Genomic DNA, 27,885 nt, shown 5'->3' on the forward strand with positions numbered 1-27,885 from the left:
CCTTTTCTACAGAGCGTCAGGATATGATCTTATATCCCAACGATCCGTGACTTAAAGGCACAAAAAACGCCTTTTGAAGCGGTGTAACTGGTTGTGGGACATCGGAGGGGCTGATTGCCCAAGATGGCAATGTTCTCCCTGTTTTTTGTGCATCAATTGTTGCCCTAGGCCTGGACCAAGTCAGCCTAGGCCAAAATCTGTCACTGCATATTCTAGGGTATAAGCTTTTGTTTCTTTAAGTCAAATTTGTTATGTTACGCACCACCGGTTATGTCCCATCAAACAGCGCTGTGGAATATGATGGTGTGGTAGAAATAAAATATAAACATGTTTTTTAGCTGTTAAACATATTAAAACACCCTTGCGTTTAAGGGGAAGTTGCAGCTCAAGAGTTGCAAGGCACCATCCCCTCCAGTGTCTGGTTTTCACATCACTTTTGGTTGTTTGCAGCCATTCAGTGGCAGGAAAGCAAAATGAATTTGATTGCTTTTTGTGGATACATGCAGGAGATCCTTTAACATCTCCAAAGCCTTTTAATGTATGCAGAACATATCACCAGCAAGCCAAGTAGACGGGGGGGGGGGTGCATAGGGGAAATCTACTGAATCCTTCCATGCATTTACAAGGGGTGGCGGGGGGGGTATGATTTAAAATGGAAAGTCAGCTATAATATGCATTAAAGTGCATATAATGGCTGGAGTGCCTCTTTAATTGATTTTTAATTGAGATGCCTGTGCTCAAGGTAGCCAAAAAACATGGCCTGGAGTTGAAAATCAAAATGTGGCTTGCGTTCCTTCAGATGGAATAAAAGGCATCTGTGATATAAGCTGCGGCGTGCGGGATTCTTTTTCCTGGAACATATACTGTAGCTGAACGGGCTTATTGATTGCGCTCCATGTGTCACCTAGCAATGTGCCAAATCCTACTCACACACAATCATGAACGGGTGTTCAGCACTGGCTACAACGTGACTCTTGGGTAACAAAGGGTCACGACAGCTTTACCTTCCCCGTCTGCTTACTCACCATGGAGCAAACTTTTCACCATAAAACCAAGTGGGAATATTAGTTTAGCAAATGTATGTACATAGTTGCAGCTTGTTTGGAGATATTAGCCAAAATGTTTTCTGGAGTTATGTAACATTGAGGGGTATTCTTAATAACCTTTTTTTTGCAGCTTACCAGAAGTGCTTTCTTGCTTATTTTGGGGAATTCTCCCCTTTTGTGTCTCACAACTGTAAGGAACGCAAACAATTTGCATTCTCTAAGTGGAACAGCCTCTCATCAGAGGTAGTTGAGGCTGATGTGTTGGATAGACATTAAACGTATCTTGAATCTAATCTGAGTCTCTACGTCAGGAAAAACCGGCAGATTAGATGGGCTTAATGGTTCTCATCTGCCGTCAGATACGATAATATATTTTTTCTGGGGCAGGCTAGTAAAAATTAAAAGGGAACTCCTACCATACATTTCTATGCTTTTATTATTGTCCTATGGTTATAATTATTTTTATACATAACAAAAAAGTAATTTTACAATTTATTTATTAATTACCGGTATATATTTTATTATTTTATGTGAGTACTCAATTACCCATGATCCTCTGAGAGTTCGCAATCTGAAGACTGTTGGAGATTGGAACACAGCATTGACTTGACCACATGTGACAAAGCACGCAGTGTAATCATGTAATACTAATTCCACAAATGGCATCAAACAACATTATATTGTATCAAAGCTAGCGATCCCTAGGTACCCTACTGAAAATACAAATCTGACAACTACAGAAAAAAATCAGGCGGACTAGGTGGGCCGAACGGTTCTTATCTGCTTAGAAATTCTACGTTTCGGGCGAGTATGGAAAGGATAGTGTTAAAAAATAAGACTACTGGGAAATAAGAGCTGGCTGGCCGGCAGTATGTCTAACCCCCTTGGCTACTCCTCCCTCTCCATAAGAAGCAGTTACACAAGCAGTTCCTTATCATACTCAACCTAGTCTACTTTTCACTTGCCGCAGATACAATTGTTACGGAAAATGGCCCAGGCTTTTGTAGAAAGCAAACTTAAAGCTTCTAAGGTAACGATGTTTGAAAAGCCCGCGTGTCCCTATTGTGTCAGGGCGAAGGGGATATTACAGAAATACAAGTTTAAGGAGGGCCATCTGGAAATTGTTAACATAAGCAACTTGGACATCGTGGCGAGCGTTCAAGATTATTTTCTGCAGAAAACAGGAGAACGAACGGTGAGTCTGTGATTTTATTATCTGCTTAGTGAGGGTTTATCTTATCCTTTAATGCTTTCGGTTCTGGAGTAAATGATTATCGTGTTCATTGATCCAGATTGCTGGAGTGTCTTAGTCATTTCAAACGAATTGCCTGGCATGCGGTTGCTTTACATAATACGCTTTACTATCGTTAACATTTATTTATAAAGCACCAGCGATGTATACGGTACCCTACATATTGCATGGGGTATTATGCAGTCACATTGGTATCACCACGACTGGTGATTATTCCACAATAGAGGGAGCGGAACTGTGCGCATTCCTATCATTTTAGAATTAAAACAACACTATGTTAACAACACTATGTTATGGTTTTTAGAGGCTTGTCTTAAGTAGGTATTTGTAATATTCTGGAGGTTGGTTGTGACTCCCTGTAATTGCCATTCACTGTCTAGTTAATCTGATATATATAGTGTAGAGGTGTGACTTTTTTTTTTAGTGTCTGTGTTTTGAGTCGTGGATACAAATCTCTTTACGTTGAGCATCACAGAAACTTATGGATCTTCCCCTGAGTTGGAGTTCAGTTGCAGGGTTAGTTTTGTCTATTTTTCAAGTTGGACAAATGCACGATGGGGTCTATTCACTGATGGGAGAATTGTTCAACACTTTCAACTTGACCATCCATTATGAAGGACCAACACAACCAGCTAAGAGAGCTGAGCTGACCCTGTATAATGTATAGTTCAATGGATGAGGAGACTTGAAGAAATTTCACTGATTTAACTAAACATTATCCAGGGACAACTAATTGCTTCCTCCAGCAGAAGCTCACATAATGTACAGTAAAGTCAAGGAGCTGAAATACAACTAAACAACTCAAAAACACTTGGGGCTCAAACCCCCCCTTGATATAGTAAGAGCAGGTTGCTGTTAATAGTTCCGCCAAGTATTATTTTGACAGTTTTTTAAATAAGTGTACACTAAATCATTGGAGCTCACTGGGAATGTTGGGTTTCAACCAACATATAAAATTATTACTTTTTAATATAATGGTGTATGCATGTTTTCACTGAATCTGAGGGTTTTCTACTGATGTCTGTCATAGCGATGACCATGGCAACTCTTTTTCATTAAAAGAATGAAGCTTGCATCCACCCCCAGTAAAAAAACAAAAAAAACTCCAAGAAGTATTGCATGGTAATGTATTGCGAGCTGTATTCTGTTGCTAACACAGCCATTCCTTAACAAACGGTAATGGGTGACAAGTGACAACGTCATGGTTACACAGTCACCAAAATCAACTCTACTTCCTTTTTGATTTGTCGCTCGACCTCAATGCTGAGTCGTCATTGTGGCCGCTATGAACAATTCTTTTGTCTGCCTGCGGACTGCAAGGGGGAAAAACATAGGGGCTCTAGAAAGTGTGAGGTTTGTGCTGTTTTAGACCCTCAAATTCCAACTGCACTGTGATTTCACTATTTTTATTTTGGAAACAGAGAATTTGACGGCATCTAGTCTGATGTGAAGACTTAAATCTTAATCAGTCCTTGGTCTGGAAACATATATGATTATCTGATGTATATTTAAGTTCCTTTACTTGACTTTTGATGGGAGGCTGCTCTATTTGTCTGCCATGCTCTCAGTAATGTAAAACTTTCTAAGCTTCTGACCATCTAGTTTTAGATGATGACTGCGTTTCCAACATTAGGTTGCACACAAATTCTATCCTGCTACAAACACGTGGTTTAAAAATATCCAAAGATATAATTCACATACAAATGTAATATTTATGCTGAATATATTCTGCTCAGCATATAGATAAAATATCTGCCTAAGCCGTAAATCTGTAAAATGCTTTAGGAACCGTTAAAAAATACATGCGTTATATGCAACGGGAATTGATTTTCATGGAAAATGGACAATATTAATTTAATAATAATTGATAATAATCATTAATAAGTCCAAATATGTATTTATCTGCAACTGACTTTGTTCAGTAATATTTTTAAATTGATGTTACATGGTTTGTGATTTAGATCCCCGACTAAACTCCAAATAAGCAAAATGGGATTCAAGAGTGCAATTGATAAAATAATAATAATAATAATAAAAACAAAAATAGAATAAAAAAGACACTAAGCGATTCAATGGGATATGCATGACGTTTTTACACATATTATAAAAAATCTTTTTCCAGGTCTAGGCAGAAATTTAATTCACCAGTTAAGAACATATTTGTCCTAGCTTCATGTCAGATTTCTATCACTTTCAAGATCCTTACAATTAGCAAGCAGTTGAAATAACATTGATTCAGCTTAATTACATGATATGTTTCTAATAGCGAACCAAGAAAAGTTTCAATTCTCTGTTAACCATAATATTTGGGGGTTTGTGTTCTATGACTAAAATTGCTTTCTCATTAGTATGAATTTAGCATGTGATCTGCTTTTTACTGCAAAAATCTAGCTTTTTAGGATTTCTGAAGTGTATTGGAATTAGTTAAAAAAAGATTCTGCTTTTAGCACTTTGTTTCCTTTAAATTAACTTTGGAATATTTAGTTTAAAATGAAAAATATGGGATATAATACTAAATGTAATGAAGTTGTGTGTCTTAAGCAGTATCACTGGAGGGATGAAAATAATGAGAATCTTACTTTTCTGTCATTATGTAACGTTTTATTGTATCATAAAAAATGTGTAATTCATATATATTTTATGAATGATCTGAGGACACGTCTATAAATTTTAAACAATATAGTGAGCATGACTTCTTATGCTGTTTAGGTGCCACGGATATATATTGGAGAAAAATGCGTTGGTGGATGCTCTGATTTGGTTCCTCTGGACAGCAGTGGAGAACTGGAAAAGATGTTGCAATCAATCGGTGCCTTGCAGTGATGATATGGTAAATGATGAGAGTTTGTTATGCCAATTTTTTTAATTGAAATGAATGTCTGGGGGGAAAAAAGGAGGAGGTCAAGACGAAACAAATGAAAACGAAGCTGAAAGCTCGGAATTTTTGTTTGAATTTATTTTTCCGCGATCACTGTCACACTCTTTTACTCTCTGTCACATTCTCTCTCAATGTCTCCCCACCTTCTCCGTCTCCATTTCCACAACTCCGCTTCTTCGTGTTCTCTGCTTCTTAATTTTTCTTTCTTCTCCAGTGATCATCTTCTCCTGGCGATCTGCTGTGTTACCCTGGCCCTTATGGAGCCCTTCTGCATCAGGACAGAGCCTCGGCGCACACTATGGGGAAAACCTATCCCCAATTGCGTTTCTGTGCTTCTCTTTCTCTGCGGAATCGCTTGCATTATTCTGGTTTCCTGGAGCACTTCCGCGTCAGGGCAGATCCTCGTTACACACCAAGGGGACACGGGCGTAGGAACCGGGAGGGGCGGATCCCCCCAGGAAACCATGCGGGGGACGGATAATGGAGAAATTCCCCATATAAATGAGGCAGGAGGCAGTTGAGAAATTGAAGTTACGTTGCTCTGCTCCTCCGCCGCTGCGTTCTGCACTTCACCGAGCTGCCTCACCACAAGGATCCTGCTCCTGTTGCTGCTTGATTTGCTTAGAGAAACACAGACTCAGGGGCAGGATTGAGGAGAAAACAAGAGGGGCTGAATGTCTTGAAGGACAGAATGCAAATTATTTTCCTGTTCTTCAAGAACTGTTTTTTAGGGGTTCCTACGCACATGCAAGGGGAAGTGCTCCAGCAGGCCAGAGTAACGCCGGGGATCAAGAATCGAGAATAAGAATATGAGCTGTTTAGACACGTAGAGGGCAGGGGGATACTAAGAGAGGGAGGGAGTGTGAGAGTGAGTGATAATTAATTTTGTTTCCAAATTAAAAAAATCCCTCCAAATGTGTTGTCCCTAAAGGAATGGATTTAATCGTTTTGGATCCATGAGCACAAGTCTAATGGAAGATATCATGTCAATAACTTAAATATTCTTTAAGACAGGTCATTCGAGTTTCTCCTCCGAGAAAGGCTGAATCAGCTCTGTACAAATGTCACTGATACAGCTATTTCTTCCTAATGTACTGTATATTAAATGCAGTGAAATGAAACGTTAGAACTCCCTAAACATATGAATAAACCCCTAAAGCTGAAAGCTTGCTCTCTGCTCGCTGTGTCCCCCAGAGAATGGTAGTAGCTGTAGTAGTCATGATGGAACCCATCTAACTCTTATTAAATTAAACATTTGTTTTCTGTTTCTGTTGCAGGGAAATTCGGAATACAAAACCTGATACTTCATTACTCCCAGTTCTCTATTAGCAGATGTGCTATAAGTGACTCCAGAAATTTGTGAATATGCCTTGTATCCTGTATAGTCATTCATAATAAATTGTGTTGCCATCTGTTTGTATATCGCTTGTCATGCTGTGTGTCTGTGTATTGTTTAATGCCTAGATAAACAATATATATTGTATCTAGATCAAGGGTCCAAACAAATGCCAAGTGAGGGTTATGGGACATGTAGAGGGCTGGACACTGTGGCCCTGTGGACACTGTGGCCCTACAGATGCGTAGATCCGTATTTCCCCCATTGGACTCTCTGCTTCTCCACTAGTTTAGCACTAGTGCTGGCGGGATTCAGCAACAGCCAAAGTGCTGCCTGTTGTATACCCTTTTACCTTTTATGAGGTAAAGTGTTCTAAAAAACGTTGCAAGTCAATTTCCATGGAATGGGCCTCTGAAAACCTACTAATAATGTTTTTTTACTCAGTGATATAGTTCTTTGGTGTTTGCAGTACTGCAAGGTAAACCATATGATAATGTACCTTTTTAGCAAGTCAGTCTTCCTATATAAATAGTCCACCTCTTTCTTATTGTTAAATATCAACCTAAAGAAGCAATTTTTAACAACAATCAATATTAGACAGAACCAACAACTCATCCCATTATGTTTGAACAGAAATTGGGAAATACACTTGAGTATGACATATAAGCTTTGAGTGAGTACACAGGCTATAAGACGAGATGCTCCACCAATATCTTGCAAAACTCAGTTGCCACCTCTTCAGAGAGAGAGAGACATTGTGTCTGGAGGCACTGAGGAATGGATGCAAATCTGTTCCACTTTAATGCAAAAGTACGACTTTTAAAGAACAGAATGAAAACAGAATATTATTAAATATTTGGACACTAAATCCAAACTAAAGGCAAAGTTTCAGAGACTGGGGACATTAGTGACTAAGCAACATTAACTTAAACAATTTACTTGGTCTGCCTCCAAACCTGCGGCTGCCTTTTGCAGTGTTAAATGCTTTTACTAAATACTGCATGTGTTGTTATTTCCGTCCCATAAACAGTGTGGTATAACTTTTTCAACTCGCTTTTTGTTCCTACTGTCTCTTACATGCGAGCCATGCATTGTAGAACAATTATACATGCAGGGTTAGAAACTACATAAGCACCACATTTTATTGCTATTGCTGTTGACAAACAAGTGGCTGAAAATAACAAACTAATAATTGCGAAATAGAAACCATACTCATAAGGTTCCAATTTTATTTATCAAAGACAGAAGGCGTATTATGAAAAGATCCATGTGGACTATAACTAGACTTTACATCTTTTTCCCGTTTTAGTCTTGTTTTCACAAGATTGTGGGCTTTATATTATTATATTATATTAGTAAATCTCACAGCAGCTGTCTAATTTAGTGCACATACCAAGGTTATTGTAAGGAGTTGGATTAACGGTAGCTCTACCCACCCAATTTTTCTTGACTTCCGATATACGCCCATCTAGCAAAGCTTACTTTCTGTAACTGTTTTGTGGTTATTAACAGCCTTCATGCCTAGAAGTGCCTGGAATACAAAATATGGTCTCATAAACATGCATCATTTCATTCGTGCGTCAAGTAATTATATGGCTTTCAATGCCAACTGTAGAAACCATACATGTGCTATTATGACTTGATAATATGTTGAGCAGCAGCAGGAAAAGAAGACATCATCCCCTGCTGCTGAAAATGTCAATGTAAATCATTATGCTGTTCTAAGTATGTGAAGAAGTCAAACTGGAACATTTTCCCTCGTGTACCTTAAGAAGGCAGATCTTGACAAGAGAAAATATAATTAATAACGTAGTAATTCTATGTTAATTTTTACACACAGATGGACCATTTTGTGAACAAAGTTGACGTAACTGAACCATATATCACCGAGTTTTACAATTCCAGTGCATGTTTAGCCCAGTCTGAAGAACACTAGCTCACCCAAGACAGTCTGCTACTGCATAACACGACCCGGGCTTCAACACATCTCGAATACCAACCAGCTAACAAGGATTACTACTAAAGCTTGTATTCTAAGTGGTAGCAGCCACTGCAGCTATATGGGGCTCTCACGCTGGGTTTCTCCTTCACTTCTCTCCTTTCAATACTGTTACACTACTGTTACAATACTGTTCAATGTAGAAACTTGGACGGTCCATGGAAGGCAGAAACATGAACCCCTGATGGTTGCGTGGGGATTTGATTGTTACATCACCGCACATCTGTGCTTTTGGGAGTGCATATGTCCTCTGTATTCTGCAAGCTGCTTCAAGTAAACACTGGAAGGCCACCTGTGAATGTCAATAAAAGCACGTTCTTCATCTGGTAGGGGAAAGTAAAACAATATAAGTATTATTCACTCATTGCTAGGCACGAAGAAAGGTGTATAAATATGTTGGATGCACATCACAATTGTGACTCAGTTGCATGAGACATTTATTCCAGACATCGCAATCCATGAAATGAACATCTTTCCTTAAAACTGACTGCAACGTATTCCCGTTGTACAGTGCTGAGTAATATGATGGCGCGATACAAAAACTATAAATACTAATTATGCCAGTAGTGTCCATAAACTATTATATATATATACTGTAAGCAATGCTTTCAAAACCATTGAAACATTTAACACACCTGACAGATCTTGGAAATCTCTTTTCTGACTGAAGATCGAATAGTTTGAGGCGATGAAATAGAGTAACCAATTGGAAAGCCCGTCTGAGTTATGGAACTGAAAAAGTGAAAATCAGAACAGAAATAATAAAATACTATTTTATCGGTGAATTCAGCATTTGCATGTTCATAATTCTACTTCTGAAATTATTGATATTTTACTCTTGATATCGTATTTGATAAAAATAGTTAAAATGAAATAAAACTTATCATAGCTTGATTTCAAGTTTTGTATTTATATAAGAAGAGGAACTAGTAAATCACCTGGAATGTATCCTGACCCACATACGTGTCAACTGAAGCTATGTCATTTGTCACATTAGGGTAAATTCACTTAAAACCACAACTCTCCTGACAACATTCCTTTAACTCTTTCATCTTTTACTTCCCTATTCATTATGAAGTAAAACGACAACACTGCAAGCTCTCTCTTTAGTGAATAGACACGATTATTTCAGGGGGACTTTATATCCAGCTTTTTGATGTTGAATGACATTGTGCTGGGGTATTACCATGTATGCCAAAAGGGGTAGTCTTGCCAGAAGCCTTGCCAGAATCGACAGAGCTATCATTATAATAGGGAATATACGTTACCTTAGCATTTCTCAGCAGATGAACAACACTTAAACTTGTTTCTGCTAGTTTTCTGCTAGACATATTCTGGAGTTGATCGGTGATGTAGCATTCACACATTTGTTGGAGTCTTGGAACTTGGTACATTTCAGAACAAATGAGCAGAGATATTGCGTGCTGAATGCTTTCTGGGAAATAAAGACAAAACGTGTGGCAAGCAGTTAGTATAAGCATCTATATTTAACAATTGGAATATATTATAACCATTTTAAATACTACAGAGGCTGAAGGGATCTGTTTCACCCGGGACATTATGAAGTTAAGTATCAAATGCATTTATGCTTGAGAGAAACTCCACAAGACCGTAGACTATAAGACTAAAAGTACGTAGACACCTGACCATTACACCTATATGAGCTCATCTGGGAAGGCTTTCCACGCAATTTTGGAGTGTGTCTGTGGGAATGTGTGCTCTAGAAGAGCATTTGTGAGGCCAGGCACTGATGTTGGACTAGCAATTGGGATTCCCATTCACCCCAAGGGTATTCAGTGGGGTTAGGGTCGGGGCTCTGTGCAGGCCACTCAAACCATATATTTATGGACCCTGCTTTGTACAAAGGGGGACAGTCACGCTGGAACAGGAAAGGGCCTTCCCCAAACTGGTGCCAAAACGTTGGAAGCATTCAGTTGTCTAAAATGTCCTTGTATGCTGTAGCCTTTGCTGGAACTAAAACAGCTCCAGATCATTAACCTTCCTTCACCAAATGTTACGGTAGGTAGCTAAGCATGTGCTAAGCATTCTGGTAGTTCTCCTGGCACTTGCCAAACCCAGATCCACCTCAGTGTCATGCTTAAAGTAACCGAGCCCTTCAGGACAACCCATTCTGCTGCCAATGTTTGTCTATGGAAACGGCTGCCAATGTGCTCGATTTTATACACCTGTACGTCAGTACTGAGCAACCAGCAAATTAACTGTTCAATACATAATTAATACATAATTAAATGAATTAAATTAATTTGAAGTAACCTACAAACACCTGGATTTATAATTACACCTTTATACAGTATATGACTACCTTACCAGTAAACATTTTCTGTTTCTTTTTACATGAGCATGGACGGCACAGGCCCATCATTAATTTGCTCATTTGAGTTCCTAAAAATATTATTTTACAGTGCACAAGATGATTTAAATTAAGAAAAAAGAGCTTGCCAGTTTTATTTTAGCACACCAGGCTACAAAAATGGAGTGTACAATTTTTTTGTGTTGGTCTAAAACAATATTCCATCTTACCCCCCAATGGTAACACGTGGGTTTTCCAGTTTTGTTGAATTTTGGCAGGTTCTAATATTACAGAGAGTATCATGTTTAAGTAGCTTTAAATAGACCTATAACTGAAAAATGGTTATGAAATACTGTTTATATTTATAAAGAGCCCATCAAAGAAGTCTATTTACTAATAATTGGAGTGGCCACCTGAGTTACCGGGTAACTTGACAGACTCTTGTAAGCTATTTTTAACGTAATTTTAAGGTACAGTGCCTTACTAGAGTTTAGTCAATGACTTGCCTTTTTAGTGAATGGATCCCATTGCTTTTTATCATATGAATAATATATCTAATAGTTTGAGCCTTTATCAAAGCCCACTTTGGTACATGATATTGTTTTATAAGACACTCTGCAACTTTCACGCTAACTCATTTTTCCTTTTGGATTACATCCCAACCATCTACGTACCATACAGGGAAAGCTCACTGACGCTTGTGATCCTGATAATGTGGAGAGATTTGTTTCATGGTCAGCAAATAATATAGAGTCATGGATAGTTGCTGTGGGGTACATCCTTACATACACATCCTTACATACCCTGGGCGCGGGGCCAGTTTACCTGGATGGCAGGCGTCTGTATAAAGATATTCAAGGAAAATAAGGAAAGCGTCCTTTGAAATGCCGTAAACGGGTATTCGCAAGCTCTTTGCTTCCACGTAACTCCCACTGAACATAGCAGCCATTACTTCACATCGTGCCAGAAGCACAGCACGATGGGCTGGGATAGTGACATCTGAAATAAAGGGGGAAAAAGTTAACTGAGTAGAACACTAAAATGTCTTATGTACTGTATAAGTACTTTCCTACTCCCAGCGTATTTCATCTTCCAACAAAAGAAAAAATCTGCAGATTTTATGAGCCACCTTGGCACCATAAATGTGTTCTGTGGATGTAAGAGCACATATTGATTGATAAATGTTACAAGATCATATACCTATAATGATCGGGGCAGGATTAAGGCGGAGAACACGGATCAGTTGCTGCAGCGCCCCAGCGCTCCCTCACCGACACTGCATGCCCACAGCACAGTGACAGAGCCACAGACCAAAGTATTCACTGTGCTGCACGTCCAGAAACGTGAGGGACTGGATATGAAGGACAACCAAGAGGCAAGCTGTGGATGTGCTAAGTACCTTGCAGGAGGAGAACCAAGAGTTGGCCCTTTTTGTCTAACTGCTCCAGGTCCCTAAATGCCTTAATCTGGATTATGCATGGAATTACAGTAAATTCAGGTTAGGTATGTTGAATATGTAACTGGAACTACACCCTGGTGTCAATAAACCATGATAAAGTAATCATATGAATGAATTGCAGATGAGTCACCAAGGTCAGCTCCAGTTAGTGTGGTTATATATTACATGCACTGATTACATGGACAGAAAAAATATAACATGTCTAACATGTTTCCCAATTTAACAATGGTCATCCAACATTACAGGTCAGAGGCAATGATGGCAAGCCGCACATTTAATATGTAAAATATAGTCTGGTCCTGCGCAAGCATAAGTAAATAAAGCTTGTCGGTTATGTTTTTGTAATTTGTATAGTATGACTTGCTCCTACATGAGTATTAATAAAACAACCACTTGTTTAAAAAACTTTTTTTCTCATTTATCTACTTTGTACTTTGTCTGCCGGTGTTGCTTATATAATGTGCATATATAGATTTCGCACTTCTAGAAACAATTAGTATGCAAAAGAACCACTCTTATTATTGCAATCTATTTCTCTAGTCCATACAGAGATACAGAGCGCTTCTTCCAGGGATAATTCACTAAAGCAGGAATGTATAGGTTATCAGTTTGCACTAGCTGCAATATACATTAGGAAGAGCAACCTCAGGGAGCTCTGTATAAATCATAGTTTAATCAGTCACATCACTCACCGATTGATCTACGCATTACATAAAGCTGGAAGTAGAATCTTCCCAGGTCATGGAGAATGAAGTCATTAAGCTAAGGACATACGTCTACTTTTAACCCACTAGCAAACACCCCCTTTAGTGATTAAACCCTCAGAGGGGCTGTTGCAGTGACCAAGAAAGACTCAAAGCCTTTGCATCCAACCTACCTCTCATACCTGTAAGTTCCCCAGGTAGCGGCAGACATGGTCTATCAAATGCACTCTTGGGGTGCAAGGAGGGTATACAGTGAAAGGAGTTTTAAAACTTACTTTTAGGTTACCATCCAGCGTTATCAACCAAAGCCATTGAGTCCTTTTCAGCCCATTGAAAAGGGCTATCCCAAAAAAATAAATATCTTTACAAGTCCTGACTAAAGACAAGTCTTTAGTTAGTCCTGACTAACATAAAACCTGTCACAGGAAAAATACCTATGCCAGGGCATTTCTAAAATCGCCACTGTTTGCATGGGGGCATTTTTATATTATTCTTCCATGCACCAATGGCCCCCAACACACTGGAGTAAATTAACAAACTTCTGCACCTCAAGCATGGGCTGGACACATGGACCGTCTGTCTTTTAATTGTTGAGGGGACCTGTATTTGCCTATAAATGCAGCAAAACTGCATTACATCATCACATGGGACATGAGCGTAATAAGCACGGTAATCACAGTATCAATTACTTTATTAAACACAAGGAACATATATAGACTAAAATCAGAATCACAGATTACCTTAAGCCTATACAGCGCTCAGGAACAAAATAACATATGTATCAATAAATTAAAAAAATTGAAAAAAGTTACAAAAAAAACCCCAGATTCATGAAATAATTGTTAACATAAATAACAATAACAATAAATGTTTATGTTGTTAAGGGAAAAAAAATCCATCAACAACTTGTTAGTGTGAAAGTTTGTGTGCATGTTTTAGTGTGAATGTGGGTATGTTAGTGTGTGTCTGTGTGCATGTGAGTGGTCTGGTTGTGTTAGCGGCTGGGTGTGTCAGCGTGTATGTTAGTGTCTGGTTGTGATAGTATGTGTGTTAGTCTGAGTGCCCCTTTCGTGCTCAGAGTCTGGATACGCCCCTGTGCGGTCATCTTTCTTAAAAATGCATCATCTACCTCAACAGTTGCAAAAAAGAAAACGTCTAATTGCTGCATAACTGCTATGCCGATGATCAAGGCTATTCTTGATAAAGCACCATGGGAGTTGTCATGCTATAACAGCTTAATATGTTTAAATCAATACGTGGTTGGTGTTAATGGAAGTATACAAAACAATCACATACATTTTCAAATGAATGTACAAAAATACCTTGTACGTGGAAGATGACATCAGCTAAGAAATTAGTGTTAAAAAAGCGTCCAAGAGAATTACTAAGGTTCAGTTTCCCTAAAAGATTCAGATCTGATGCAAAGTCATCCTATGGAGATAAAAAAGAATAATAAAATGTATAGGTATCCATTTTGGTACAGGCAAAGGAATGGACAAAATGACCAATGCTATTGTCAGGACCCCACAGCACTGCTTGCAGAACCTCCCGACAAAATCTGCTAGCAGCTACTCGAAAGGGTGCACGGTAGGCACACAATCATTATCTGCTGGGCAAGCCGCCAGCCTTCCCACTTAGGTTGCAGCAGCTCCTGTCCCACCACACACTCATGCTCACCCATGAATACTGTACACACCTCTTAAAGAGAGACCCCACTCCTGGTTCCAGTAACTAGGGCATTCCCTACATAAAGTGACCTGCCCTTTCTACTCTTCTCAGCTGTAGCATTATCTTGTTCCAGTGAGTGTGGTTTATTGCTGTTCTGACTGACCTTTTGGATTTTGATCCTACCGTTTGTGAACCTTGGTGCCAGCCCCGACCTTTGCCTGATTGACTACGAGCTTGGATCACCCCTTGACAATACGAACCCTCCGCCTAGTAACCTTGAAAACTACACACAACATTTTTTTTAAAATAAGTAACATCTCAGAATAATTATAGAACCTGACTGGGTACCTTGCACAGAGATTACTAGTCTATAGAGATCCTATAAAGATATCTGAATAAAGGATTTCTGAAAATTCTGTAAATTCATTTTCTTCATCTTAAAATTTGCATTGCAAGTGAGGGACACCAATCTGCATAGCACAAGCAGATCTGAAACACTAAATGGGAACTAATAAGACTCTACAAACTTACATTCCCTGGTACCTTCAGAATACACTGGACTCTGTGAAGAACATGTGAGGCATCTCGGGGATCACTCATCTTCTTCTTTAGGCACTGTTCAAGTAACCCCCAGTTACGTGCACCTATGAAAAAATAAATCATATGTCACACACCACAGATACAATGCTGTATCACATTGTGGCTGATGAGATGTTTCAGAAACATGTGACGTCACATTTTACAAGCCTACTAATCCAAGGGGAAGGGAAATGTTATGTATTGTTATAGTCAAATACAGAGTGGAATTAATGCACTGGATGTCAAACTAAGTGCTAAGCTCCTCGTACAAAGAACATTGTTTTTAAAAACAACTCATTTGTCACAGTTTCCTATTTTAATATTACTTTGATGATTACATGGTATTGCCTTTTAGTTTTTAGTATACATATTTACTGTAACGGCCAACCTAGAACACAACTGATGTCCTGACATCCCTCTAGCATAGTTACATGTTGCGCATTCACAAAGACACTCTTTCACGTGCATTTAAGTAAATTCATGAAGCGGGTACCTGCCCCCCCTCCCTTTTTTACACTTTCTTCATGCTCAAAATTGAGTTTGTGCACCATTTTGCTGCCCGCACAATAGCATGCAGCGTATCTGAATCACTATTTGGAACTGCAAACATTATGTATTGTGTTGACAACAACACAGCACAATAGTCGAAGTTACAAAAAGAGGGTATGAAATGTTAGGGTACTATATGATTTTTACATGCACAATCCAGACCTTTGCAATGAGTGTCTTTTAATGGCGTATAATATAAAATACAATCACACATGATTACACATGATGAAAGCATGCAGAAACAAACATGAGAAAAGCCTCCAGCGACAGAGGTATGAAGGTGTTCATATGTGATACCTGAGTAAATGAAGTGCAGAATGTCTGATAAACATGAACAGAAGAGAGAGTCTTTAACAATCACTCTTACTGGATAGCCAAGCGCCATATCTTCTCTACACTCAGAAAAGAGGGCACGCGCAGTTCTCAGTATGGCAGGGTCATCAATATCACTGGCAGTCTTTTCACCGAACAGCAACATGAACACACAGCTAACACTACACAGCACAATCCTGTGCGCCTCTGACATCTGTTCTAGATTTGTATTGTAGAATATCACATCCACACATTGGCTGCGCACCAATAAACTTTGTAAGTCAGACTCATACTGCGAGGGATCCTCCTTTAAGACTGGCAGCTGTTCTGTGGGAACAAAACACAAATTAGGGAAAAACATTTGCTGCTGGGAACAGAGCCGGAGTGGGAATAACTAAGTGGCCCAGGCATTTTAGCGAAGTAAAGCTGGATATGCCTGGCCACATGTTCATTTCAGTACGTATGCAACCCTGTTATATAGCCAAAGAGGGGGCACTTTTTGCGGTATGGCTCACAGTAAGGGCTTTATCAAGATTTTATAGCTAACCTCGTGGCGTACATTAAATGTTTACATGGCAATTTACATTTTTGCAACTAGATATTGTTTTATTATTAGATATATAACATAGTTATTTATATAGACAACATTGTAAGTTTACTTTTTTCTAATACTAATATACCCCATTTTAAGCTCATAGAACCCTCTTAATGCCTCATTGTTTATTTTGTATAATTTTTAAGCATTTGCATTTTAAAAACATTTGCACTGATACACAGTACATAAATAGCAGAAAGTGGCTAAAGCTAAATAAATAAATACCAGAAAAACTAAAGTTTGACAGCTGGATGATCATCATTTTTTATCTCACGTTTGGCAGTCCTCTCGTTTAATACAAATGTATTTTTTGCAAAAATGTCCAGTTTAGTGTTGAATATCTTGGTATAACAAATCAGTTGCATACTACTAATACTTCTTACTAAATTAAGTTATTGCTCAATTTCCTTTTTCAACATTGTGTGTTTTGAAAATATTTTACTAGGGAGAGTACATTATTTTTTTTTCATTCTCAAGAATCTCCCACAGAGCATTTACAATTAAAACAATTACAAGCAGGGCCGGCCCGACAATGGAGCCGAGTGGGGCAACCGCTCCAGGCGGCACTTTTGAAGGGGCGGCACTTTGCCCCTTTTTTTTTTTTTTTTTAAAGCGAAAGAGAGAGAAATGCTGAGTGCCGGAAGATTACCTCATTTCCGGCGCTCAGCAATACAAGCCGGCACCGAGACCGAACAGGGAGACTCGCTGCAGGACTGCTGAAAGGTAAGTACAAGGGGGGGGGTAGATAATAGGGAGGGAGGGAGAGGAAGGGTAGATAATGGGGGGGGCAGGGACGGAGGGAGAGGAAGGGTAGATAAGGGGGGGAGCGGCATTTTAAAATTCGCCCAAGGCGGCATTTTGTCTTGGGCCGGCCCTGATTACAAGTCTATGAGTACAATAGCACAAGTGGAAAACAATTATACTGTATATGGGGATAAAAATATATAGGGATAAAAACTAAAACCTGACATGAATAATTATTGCAGAGGTATTTGATGCTACACACAAGCAGGACAATTCAACTTAAACAGGAGGAAGAGTTGGGGTTTTCTGAAAGATGGGTAGCTCTATAGAAGATGGCGGCTTAACCCGGCTTCCCTCTTGTGTATTGCGTGGTGGTCAGAATTCAGAGCCAGTTCATTTTGTAGAGCAGACACTTATACTTGACCCCCATAGTCAATACCTGGCATTAGCATTTGATGCCTGATGGTCATACCTGGGATCTCTCCGGGTTTGACCCGGAGATTGCTGGGTGAGCACTGCTCCTCCGGTTCTCCGGGTCAAGACCCAAATCCTCCGGGTCGCCGGAGACCCAAATCCTCCCAAATCCCGCTCCCCGCCCATTTTTCCTTTTAAACGGGGGTGTTTCCCGCTGCCGTCAGCGAGAACTCCCCCGACGTCAGCGGGACCGCCCACCAATGTCAGTGGGACCGCCCACCAAAGCCAGTGGGACCGCCCACCAACTTCAGTGGGACCGCCCATCAACATCAGCGGGACCGCCCGCTGACGTCAGTGGGTAGTCCCGGCCACGTCCCGCAAGGGAAGGCTCCAGGGAGCCGGAGCAGAGAAGTTCCTAGGTATGCTGATGGTTTAACCCCTTCAATCCCCTATAGACGTACCGGGACGTCCAAAAAACGCCCACTAAGAAACCCCTATGGACGTCCCGGTACGTCCAGCCCTTCGTGCAGCGTCAGGGACACATCCTTGTCGCTGCACGGGAGACCAGGCTGTCCGGTAAGCTGTTACATTTGAAAGTGCCCGATCGCAGTTGCAAACGCGCCATCAGGCATTCCCTTCCGGGTTGCGTCACTGCTGATGTAACCCGGAAGGTCATCGGAGGACAGGATATCCCCTGCGGGGATATCCTGCCCTCCGATGAAGCACAGAGAGACGCTGCAATCTCTATGTAAAAAAATAAAAATAAAAATATTTTTTTTAAAAATATATAAAAAAAGATAATAAAAAAATTCTTAAAAAAACCTTACTTCCCATTGCCCTAGCATAACATCTAGCCAGTATAACCCTCCTGCCCCTGTTCACAACCCCCAAACCCGTTAAGCCATAGGCATAAAAATTATACAAAATTGTACACCTAATAGTATGCTCCCTGGTGCTGGGAAAGTCTTGAAAATCTATATAAATTAGGTATTTCTGAAATCAGGACACCTGAATTGATAAACTTGGAGGGGATTTTCCATCACTTTACCTAATTTTGTGAGGATTCAGAGGGAAAATGTAAAAAAAAATTAGTTTATTTTTCTAATCTTCGCTAGTTTTTACTAAATTTCTCATTCTAAATTTTCATCTAATCATCCAACTATGGTATCAAACGAAAGCTCTATCTCTCCTTGAAAAAACAATATATAGTTTACATGGGTACACTATTCACAGGAAAAGAGAATCATCGCTAAACCGACATACCCCAAAAATGGCAAAATTGCTCTGGGCTTTGAGGTACCAAAAACCCCTGGGATTGAAGGGGTTAAGTAAGGCTTGTTTCTGTGCAATACATCCATTTAGAGATATAGCTTAGCTGATACTTTAGCAATATGAAGGGTAAATTGGAGGTTGAGGTCTAGTCAGATATTAATGTATTAACTGGAGAAAGTTATGGTTTGCAGGATAAAAAATATGAGGAAAGACTAGGATATCTCAATATGTATAGTTTGGAGATAAGATAAGAGAAGAGAGATGTTGGTTGAATTAATGGTCGAATTCTCCTCAGAAAGAGTTCTTTATTTAGATCATGCGCATAATCGAGACAAGGCACACAACACACATAAGTCGAAGCATTGTCTAATTACATGTTTAAATTACATGGTTTATATAGCATTTTATCTACTTCTAATAATATGTAGCATTCTGATTGGTTACTTTTCAAGCAGGTTAAGCCTCCTAAGCTGCATAATTAAGAATGGCCTAGACTTGACCCTTTGCATATATATATATATATATATATATAAACATAGAGTAGACGTCTTGGCGCAAACTCGTGCATATATTATAGACTAGACATTTCCTGTTTTCTTATGTCTTTGTCAGCAATAATATTTATGATAACACAAGCATTTTTCTAACAAGAGATGTGATGGAAACATTTCAATAAAAAGATTTAGCAAGGCACAGGAGGGAGGTTTATTTCAAAGAAGGAGAAATGTTAGAGGCCATAGTCTAAAACTAGAGGGTCAGAGGTTTGTAATGTAAGGAAGTTTTGGTTTACTGAGATGTTGGTAGGTAAATGGAACAGCCTCCCATCAGAAGGGGTATTTTTAATGGAGGGAATTCAAACGTGCATGGTATAGGCATAAAGCATCCTGAATCAAGGTTTGAGTCTTTATATGAATAGTCCTTATGCAGCCAATTTATAAGCCAACCATAGAAACAGAGACAAGCAGCAGTAAGCTCACCTAGCTATATGCCACTTAGTACATCAGGGCTGACCTTTGGAGCAGTATTTGTCGAGTGATTTAGGTTACTGGACCAGGGCAATTGCTTGTTGACACATTTTTACAGAGGATTTGAAGTAGGACTGAATGTATTTAGTTTGTTACTATGCTTTAACTCAACTTGTATAACTACAGGACAGATAATCATTAATTAGGTATAGAATGGGGTGGGAAGTAAGTGCTACACTGAGCTTTAGCATGATTTCTGGTAGTTGAACAGTGTACGGTTAATTTCTGTCAGAAAACTATTTCTTCTCAATTAACGCTAACAGACACGCCATCTAGCATGCATAGCTGAATGTCACCCATTTTGCAAATTCCTAGTGAATCACTGGAGTCCTCTCTATACGTTAGCTCGGGTTTCCCAGCTCTTTGCCTTGCAGTGTGTAGGCTCAGCTACTCATCATCAGGCAGCTCTAGTGCTGGTTTGTGAAAGAGGTCAGGGCCGTTCTGGGGATAACGAGGCGGCCATGGCACTTTAAGGCCAGCGTTCGCCAAAGGCTGGATATGACAGGCCACACGTTATGTTTTTACGCTCACGTAGTGTGCAGCTGTGCACATCCAACCAGCAGCTGCACACTTCAGCATCCGATCTGTTGCAGGAGCATTTGCCAGATGTGCCAGATGACCACTCCATCGTATGCATGCGCAGAAAAAGTGCCTATTGATTTCAATATGCATTCACTGTTGATGTAATGAGGCTTTCCCTCCAACTAGATCAAATGTATTAAATGAAAGTGGTGTCACCAACTGAGGAGTGATACATTTCTGGCAAAAAAAACCCAGAAGAGTCATTCTTTTTAATTAAGAAAAAACCCTGCAAGAGGAAAGTACTTATGAGGAAAGGAAAAACCAGTCTTACCTGGTAGATCTAATTTGGGGGCTTTAATCATAAGGCATTTATCATGTTTCTTCTTTTTCTTTCCCTTCACTGTAGACTTTTTTTTAAAAGACTCAAGTATAAAGTATTCCAGCTATAAATAGAAATATGAAAGAAAACACAAAAACAAATAGTTTTTACATGAACACACTGAGACAGGTTGCAGTTCCTTCTTTATTTGGCTCCAACATCTGCTCCCTGCTTTACCCCTGGCACCTAGACCCAACTACATGCTGGTACCTCAGTTTGGTATCACCTGTCCTGTCCAGTCTCTGATGTTCATCTGCCTTGGAATCTGTCTCCTGAAGTGCTACCAGATTTCTCCAAGCCCTACCTCACCCTCTGTGGACCTGCTGTAAAAGACCTCTCTGCAAGAAGGTTCCAACCTGTCATTACTAATGTACGTCTAACAGTTTTATTTTACATGCAGTTTTTCAGTCTACTAATGGATGAAGGGTTGAGGTACGTAACTACCAGCTAGAGGTGATCTAACTAGAAAAGATACCAGCAACATTTTGAATGATTACAGAATTGTTACTAGCAGGAAAATGTTCTTAGTGCCAAATTTAGTTACATGTTATTATATGTATCACATTACCTGGAACACATTTTAATTAACAGCAGGACCCAGGATTTATTATAAATGTTCTATTATATTAATGTGACTTTAGATAACCCCATTGAGTAGTACCATCAAAATGAACACATAATAGATACTGTCAGTACTATGTACTAGTGTGCAATGTATGTGTGCAATGAGGCAGGTATAGCCCTTTGCTCTATACTGACTCATGTAATAGAAGCACAGTGCTAACAATAACAAGCTTTCTATTCCAAAAAGAATGTGTACACAAGGTTAGAAACAATTCACGCAAATTGATGTAACTAATCGCATATACGTACCATTCCTCCAAAGTAGTTTCTAACAAAGAAATCATTGATCTCTTGCAACTCCACAAATGTGGCTCCCAGGTATTTAGCCAGCTGAATTCCTTCCGAAGAGGTAACGGAGGTCCCCCTGTCAGAGGAGCACAGTGGGCATGTGCAGGATGGGCCATCTAAAAACATGACTTATTGAGAATTTACCAATGGAATTCAATCATTAAATTTTTTTTACATTTTGTAGGATTAGTATGAATGCATTGCAACCCTATATATTAACCTTTGCATGTAATCTTTATTTTACATTAAATAGCTAGTGCATCCCAAGCCATGATTTGTTTTACTGTCCACACTTGTTGTTTCACTCATTCAGTAGTCATTTTGTACAAGTGCAGTCTCTTCAGGTGTTCTGTCAAGGGCAATAAAGAGTTTCACCTATAAATGCTAAATATTTCCTTGTGAATCATGAATCAAGGTGTCATTTTGCATCAGTTGGAGTTGAGTGCTTATTTTTTCTTTTTCCCTCCTTCTCTTTTTTCTAGTGCAGAACTACGCATGTTAGATTCTTCGATTGTAAACCACGAACAACGAACGCCTCACCTGACAAATTCTCTACCTCTCCCTCTACTCACGTAAACATTCCACCTACTGTTTCAATGGACATGTAGGGTCCCTTCCTGACAACTGAAGCTACTGGGATAACCAATAGTCTGCTCATAAGATCATATGTATTTTAGTTTATTTTGATGTTTTAAGGTGCTAAAATTAGTGCATAGGGTATGACAAAAAGAAATTAATGATGAGATAGACTGGCACACAATTTGGGTCTTTTCATGTTTTTCAATAATTTAAAAAGGACTCAATTTGAATCGGTAGAAAATGAAGACACGTACAGTATGTATTCACATGAGTTCATACTCACCGTTGTGTGCTGTACCAATTGCTGAAACAATCACAGGTACATCGGAGTTTTGGAATTTCTGCTTAATTAATGGAGCAAAATGATCCTTTATATCCAAGAATGATGCCCTATCATTCACAGAGTATTTTAATACAATAACATCTGCTTCTCCAACTATGTTTTGAGAACATTTATCACGGTCAAAAACATCCTAAAAACAAAAAAAAAAGGGTAAACAGGAAGTTACAATGGCATGTTTCCTGAAGTGTTTTTAAAGTTTTTTTTAATATTTTTCAATGTAACATATTAAAATAAAATGGCAACCAAGGCACAAGTTAAACAAATAATCTCACAGATAACATAAAAAATGCTATCCGTGGCAGATGCCGCTCACTGGGGTTGGTGCATCTTTATACAGTGAGGGAATTTTAATATGCCACAAATAGGCATTCAACTATCCTGAATCCGACACAAGAACTTATTATGACTGATTAGTGCATGAGAAAAATGGGCAGACTAGATGGGCCGAATGGTTCTTATCTACCGTCAAATTCTGTATCTCTATCATGATAAAGTTAGTGGGTTAAAATGCTCAACTCATACGATGGTAAACGATTCATTCTATAGCATAGTTTACTACAAGTATCTAAGCAGCACACACTGAATGTAGGACAGGGATGCAGTATTATGCAAGGGATGGGCAAATGGCAAAAAATATGTCTTTTAATGTCGTTTTAAGATCTACCACTTATCAACTTTAATATCTACTATTGGATCTGAAATTACTGCAGTAGCTGGCACCAGACTTGAGCTAAAATAAATTCTCCTTAATTGATTTAAATTATATTCATTCCCGTTATAGGGCTTCCAAAGAGTATCGTTATTTTTCAGCACCAGGGATAATGTCTTTTACTACATAACCAATGAACTTTTACAAACAAAGACGTTGATGCATAAAATATATTTGACGCTAGCAGGGGAGGTCTGATATGTCTGATGTGAGAAATACTCACTGCTAATAAAGGAATCACTCAGCTTCTGTATTGGTGGCCTGGATTTAGTTTTAAAGTGATATCAGAGATGCACATCATGAACTACATATAATGGTCTTTTGCATGATGATTTTGTCCATGAAGTATGTGATTTCGCCCACATGTGATCACCCTCATTATGTGTTGTTTATCCACCAGAAATGCAAAAGTCCAATTTGTTTGAGGATTATGACATTCTATCACATTAAAAAGCCAACATTGGAAATATTTAAATACTTAACCTGCAAACAGCCCCAGTTAACAAGCTTTACAATTTAACAATCTAATACAGTGTCCACGCATGGTGGTGATTTCTGTCCACATGGACTGTACATTAGGCAGGGCAAACTCAGCCCTTCTTCTGCTTCATTTACTAGAGTTGGTTTCAAATAATTCATATATAACAAATACTAGTCAAAGTGCTCTTTCAAACCACAGTGTAATGACTATGACCACAAAATCACACAGTAACACTTCATCTGAAAATAAATCCGCGCATGTCTTACCCAGCTGAGACACTCATGTGCCACTATTTGGACAGTCCCGAAAACAGTGGCCCTGTAAAGCGTGAACACGGGGTGGTTGCCATCTACGAGTAATCCTGCAGCTCTTCGTCTAAGATAAAAGGAGGCCAGGTTCTCTTCTTCTTGATCTTCATATAAACTATTCCGCTCCTTGCCCAACAATACAATACAAACTGACCTAGTGAAGAACAAATTAGGACAAAGACACCGAAACCAATAAGAAATCTGTTACATGCAAGCTTTTATTAAACAAGGAACATTTTGTGTGTCAGCATTAAAAAACATTTAATCATAAAAAAAAATTAGTACGAAATTCTCAGGAAATGAAGTACATAATATTGAGGTAGCAACAAAAAGCTCTCTGTTAACTGATACGGGTGTATTTGCTAAATAATGCATTCTCTAATCATCAGTTACTTTTCCAGAACTTTTCAACTAACGTTACAAAAGCTGCCTGAACCATTAAACAACTTAACAATACGACATAAGTAACATGTCGGGGAAACATAATCATGCAGATCCCGAGGACAGGCAGTTATCTCTCCCCATGGTACACATATAAGGTGGGTCTTCAGTACATATATGTTGCTTATTGGAAACTCCAGCCATATTATGCACTTTAATTTGTATGATGTCTGAGGGGTCCCTTAAAATCTTTGTTTGGACTAGGGCTGCAACTAACGATTATTTTAATAATCGATTAGTTGGCCGATTATTTTTTCGATTAATCGATTAATCGGATAAAAAAAAACAATATGCACATTTTTTGTTTATTTAAAATAATTTAATGAACTGGATGTTAAAAAACAACTTAAAATTTACATTAACATTCTTATTTTGTTATGATGTAATAAAAAACAATATTTTCAAAGTACAAAAACCCAAACACAATATTTATGAAACAAAATAACCCCAAACATTCTGAAAAGAGGTGGACTATTACTGTGCAAGAAACTTTGCCCCAGCCCTGGCACTTTGCACCCAGCACTTTGCACCCAGCACTTTGCACCCAGCACTTTGCACCCAGCCCTGGCACTTTGCACCCAGCCCTGGCACTTTGCACCCAGCACTCAGCACTTTGTCCCAGCCCTGGCACTTTGCACCCAGCACTTTGCACCCAGCCCTTTGCCCCAGCCCTGGCACTTTGCACCCAGCCCTGGCACTTTGCACCCAGCACTTTGCACCCAGCACTTTGCACCCAGCCCTTTGCCCCAGCCCTGGCACTTTGCACCCAGCCCTGGCACTTTGCACCCAGCACTTTGCACCCAGCCCTGGCACTTTGCACCCAGCACTTTGCACCCAGCACTTTGCACCCAGCCCTGGCACTTTGCACCCAGCCCTGGCACTTTGCACCCAGCCCTGGCACTTTGCACCCAGCACTTTGCACTGTGCCCCTGCACCCAGTCTCCAACTCTGCCCTGCACCCAGCCCTGCCCCCACATTCTGCCCTGCCCCCACACTCACACCCTGCACCCACACTCACACCCTGCCCTGCATCCCCACCCACACTCTGCCCTGCACCCAGTCTCCCACTCTGCCCTGCACCCCCACCCCCACTCTGCCCTGCACCCAGTCTCCTGCCCTGCCCCCACACTCACACCCTGCCCTGCATCCCCACCCCCCGCTCTGTGCGAACGGAGCCACTCGCACAGAGCGATTCGCACAGACATGAAGAATACTTACCTCCGGAACGCGTCACATCCGTCACGCAACTAAAAGAAGGCGGAGAGTGCAGAGCGTGTAGCGGAAGAGGGGAACGCTCGCGGAGGTAAGTAAAAGGAGCCGAGTGCTCCAACAACGAATCGATCACTCGATTAATCGATAACGGAAATCGTCGACAACGATTTCCGTTATCGATTATTATCGATTTTATCGATTCGTTGTTTCAGCACTAGTTTGGACCGACTTGTAAATGCATGGAGGCATTCTGCTGTATACGCCACACATTTGCCTCTTTTCACACCCCATTTGCTCATTAGCTTGATGGAGAAACATCTCCAGCTCGCTAACAGTCATGCACTCTATCCCCCACCGATTCCAGTGATGTAACAAAAACAAGAGGAGCTGCAGCTTCTCCTAAAGGTAAGAGATTGAACGATTACAAAGTACTTTCATACGTATTCTTTGTTAGTGGGGCTGTATGGAACACTTGGGTGTACCTATAATGCGTAAGCATTATTACATAGGTTTATTTAATGTACAGAGCTGCAAAATGTATGATTTGGGAAATGTGAGAAATCCACTTTAAATCTGCAAAAAGTTTTTCAGGGAACTTTGGTACCTTGGTAAGCCCTTCTTGGAACTAATTGTATGCTTGATCCATACACGAGGAGCTAGCAGTTGCCTAGCCCAGTTTTTATATGCAGGAACCATCCCTTGCTTACTAATATCATAGTTCAGAATACTTTATGACAGTCAGGGCTCCTGGGAGGTTGTAATCGTACCAAGAAAGAATAATGTGGTATGTATGTTGCCCACACAAATCTTTGCATGAGATCTGCATAAAGCTATCCCTAAGCACCAAGGACTGATTAAGGTCTGAGTATTTACATCATGAAAATTGGGCAGACTGGATGAGCCAAATGGCTCTCATCCGCCCTCAAATCCTCAGTTTATGTGATTCTGTGCTAGCCGCAGCCATTCTGGTGCAGACTGCGCAGTGTATCCTCTAGAATTTATAGCCACTCAAACAGCATGTAGTTTATTTCTATTTATTTCTATTATATATTGTTCATTGTTAAATACTTGCGTTTACCTTATGTATCCCTGCTCTGAGAAATAAACATACTTGAGTCATTTACAAACAAATCCGATAGATCCTGCACTGTATACACTCCATATACCCAACCGGATTAAAGCAGTTCTATAGGAACTTAAACATTTACTATGGAGCTTAGCCTGTTAACCATTACAGTCCCATGCACAATATCACTACCATAAATAACATTTTGCCTTTATATATAATATATAATATATATACGCATATATATATATAATATAAACATATATATATATAAACATATATATATATACAATATATACATATATATATTATATATACATATGTACAAGAAAATGAAATGAAAAAGAACCCCTTAAGCCCACCCATCCAGTAGCTGTTATTAAAGGCTGGCTAACTGCCCCATGTGCCACTCACCCACCCAGAACGGGTGAAATGGGTTAATAGCCCGATAGCACAATGAGCAGTCACCCGGTGTAAGCCAGCTTTCCGCCAGATGCCAAGCCCATAGCCAGCAGTGATGCCGTTCGCACTGGCAGGCATGACAGGCGCCTCTGCTCGGATGCCACAGCCCGTGAGCACTACCTACATTTCCTGTGGAATCTCGGTGCGCGGACTCGGAGCAGCAGGTGACGAGAGGCGGCCGCAGCTCCTGCATGCGTGGGGTTAATGTTCAGCTCCGTGTCTCTGAGCCGCTGCCCTCCGCGACGTCATGAGCTCGGCGGGGATCCTCAGTGCCTCCCCGCCGCATGTCACGGGAGGACGGCGCCGCCTGTAAACAACGCGCTGTCAC

General features: G+C 39.9%; 1 protein-coding gene and 1 pseudogene across 1 annotated transcript; one reads left to right on the forward strand and one right to left on the reverse strand.

Annotated features, from left to right (window-relative positions):
• Positions 1 to 2,034: 2,034 nt before the first annotated feature.
• LOC149303026 (glutaredoxin-1-like) lies at positions 2,035 to 5,121 on the forward strand. Its single transcript, XM_089481681.1, has 2 exons — positions 2,035 to 2,241; positions 5,008 to 5,121. Exons 1-2 carry the CDS (start codon positions 2,035 to 2,037, stop codon positions 5,119 to 5,121), a joined length of 321 nt encoding a protein of 106 aa, XP_089337807.1.
• A 3,597-nt stretch (positions 5,122 to 8,718) lies between these two features.
• Positions 8,719 to 27,635, reverse strand: LOC149303027 (rho-related BTB domain-containing protein 3-like; annotated as a pseudogene).
• Between the last annotated feature and the right edge of the window lie 250 nt (positions 27,636 to 27,885).

Source organism: Sceloporus occidentalis, unplaced genomic scaffold (genome assembly GCF_023333645.1).
Source record: "Sceloporus occidentalis isolate IW3139 unplaced genomic scaffold, rSceOcc1.0.p SCAF_16, whole genome shotgun sequence".
NCBI lineage: Eukaryota > Metazoa > Chordata > Lepidosauria > Squamata > Phrynosomatidae > Sceloporus > Sceloporus occidentalis.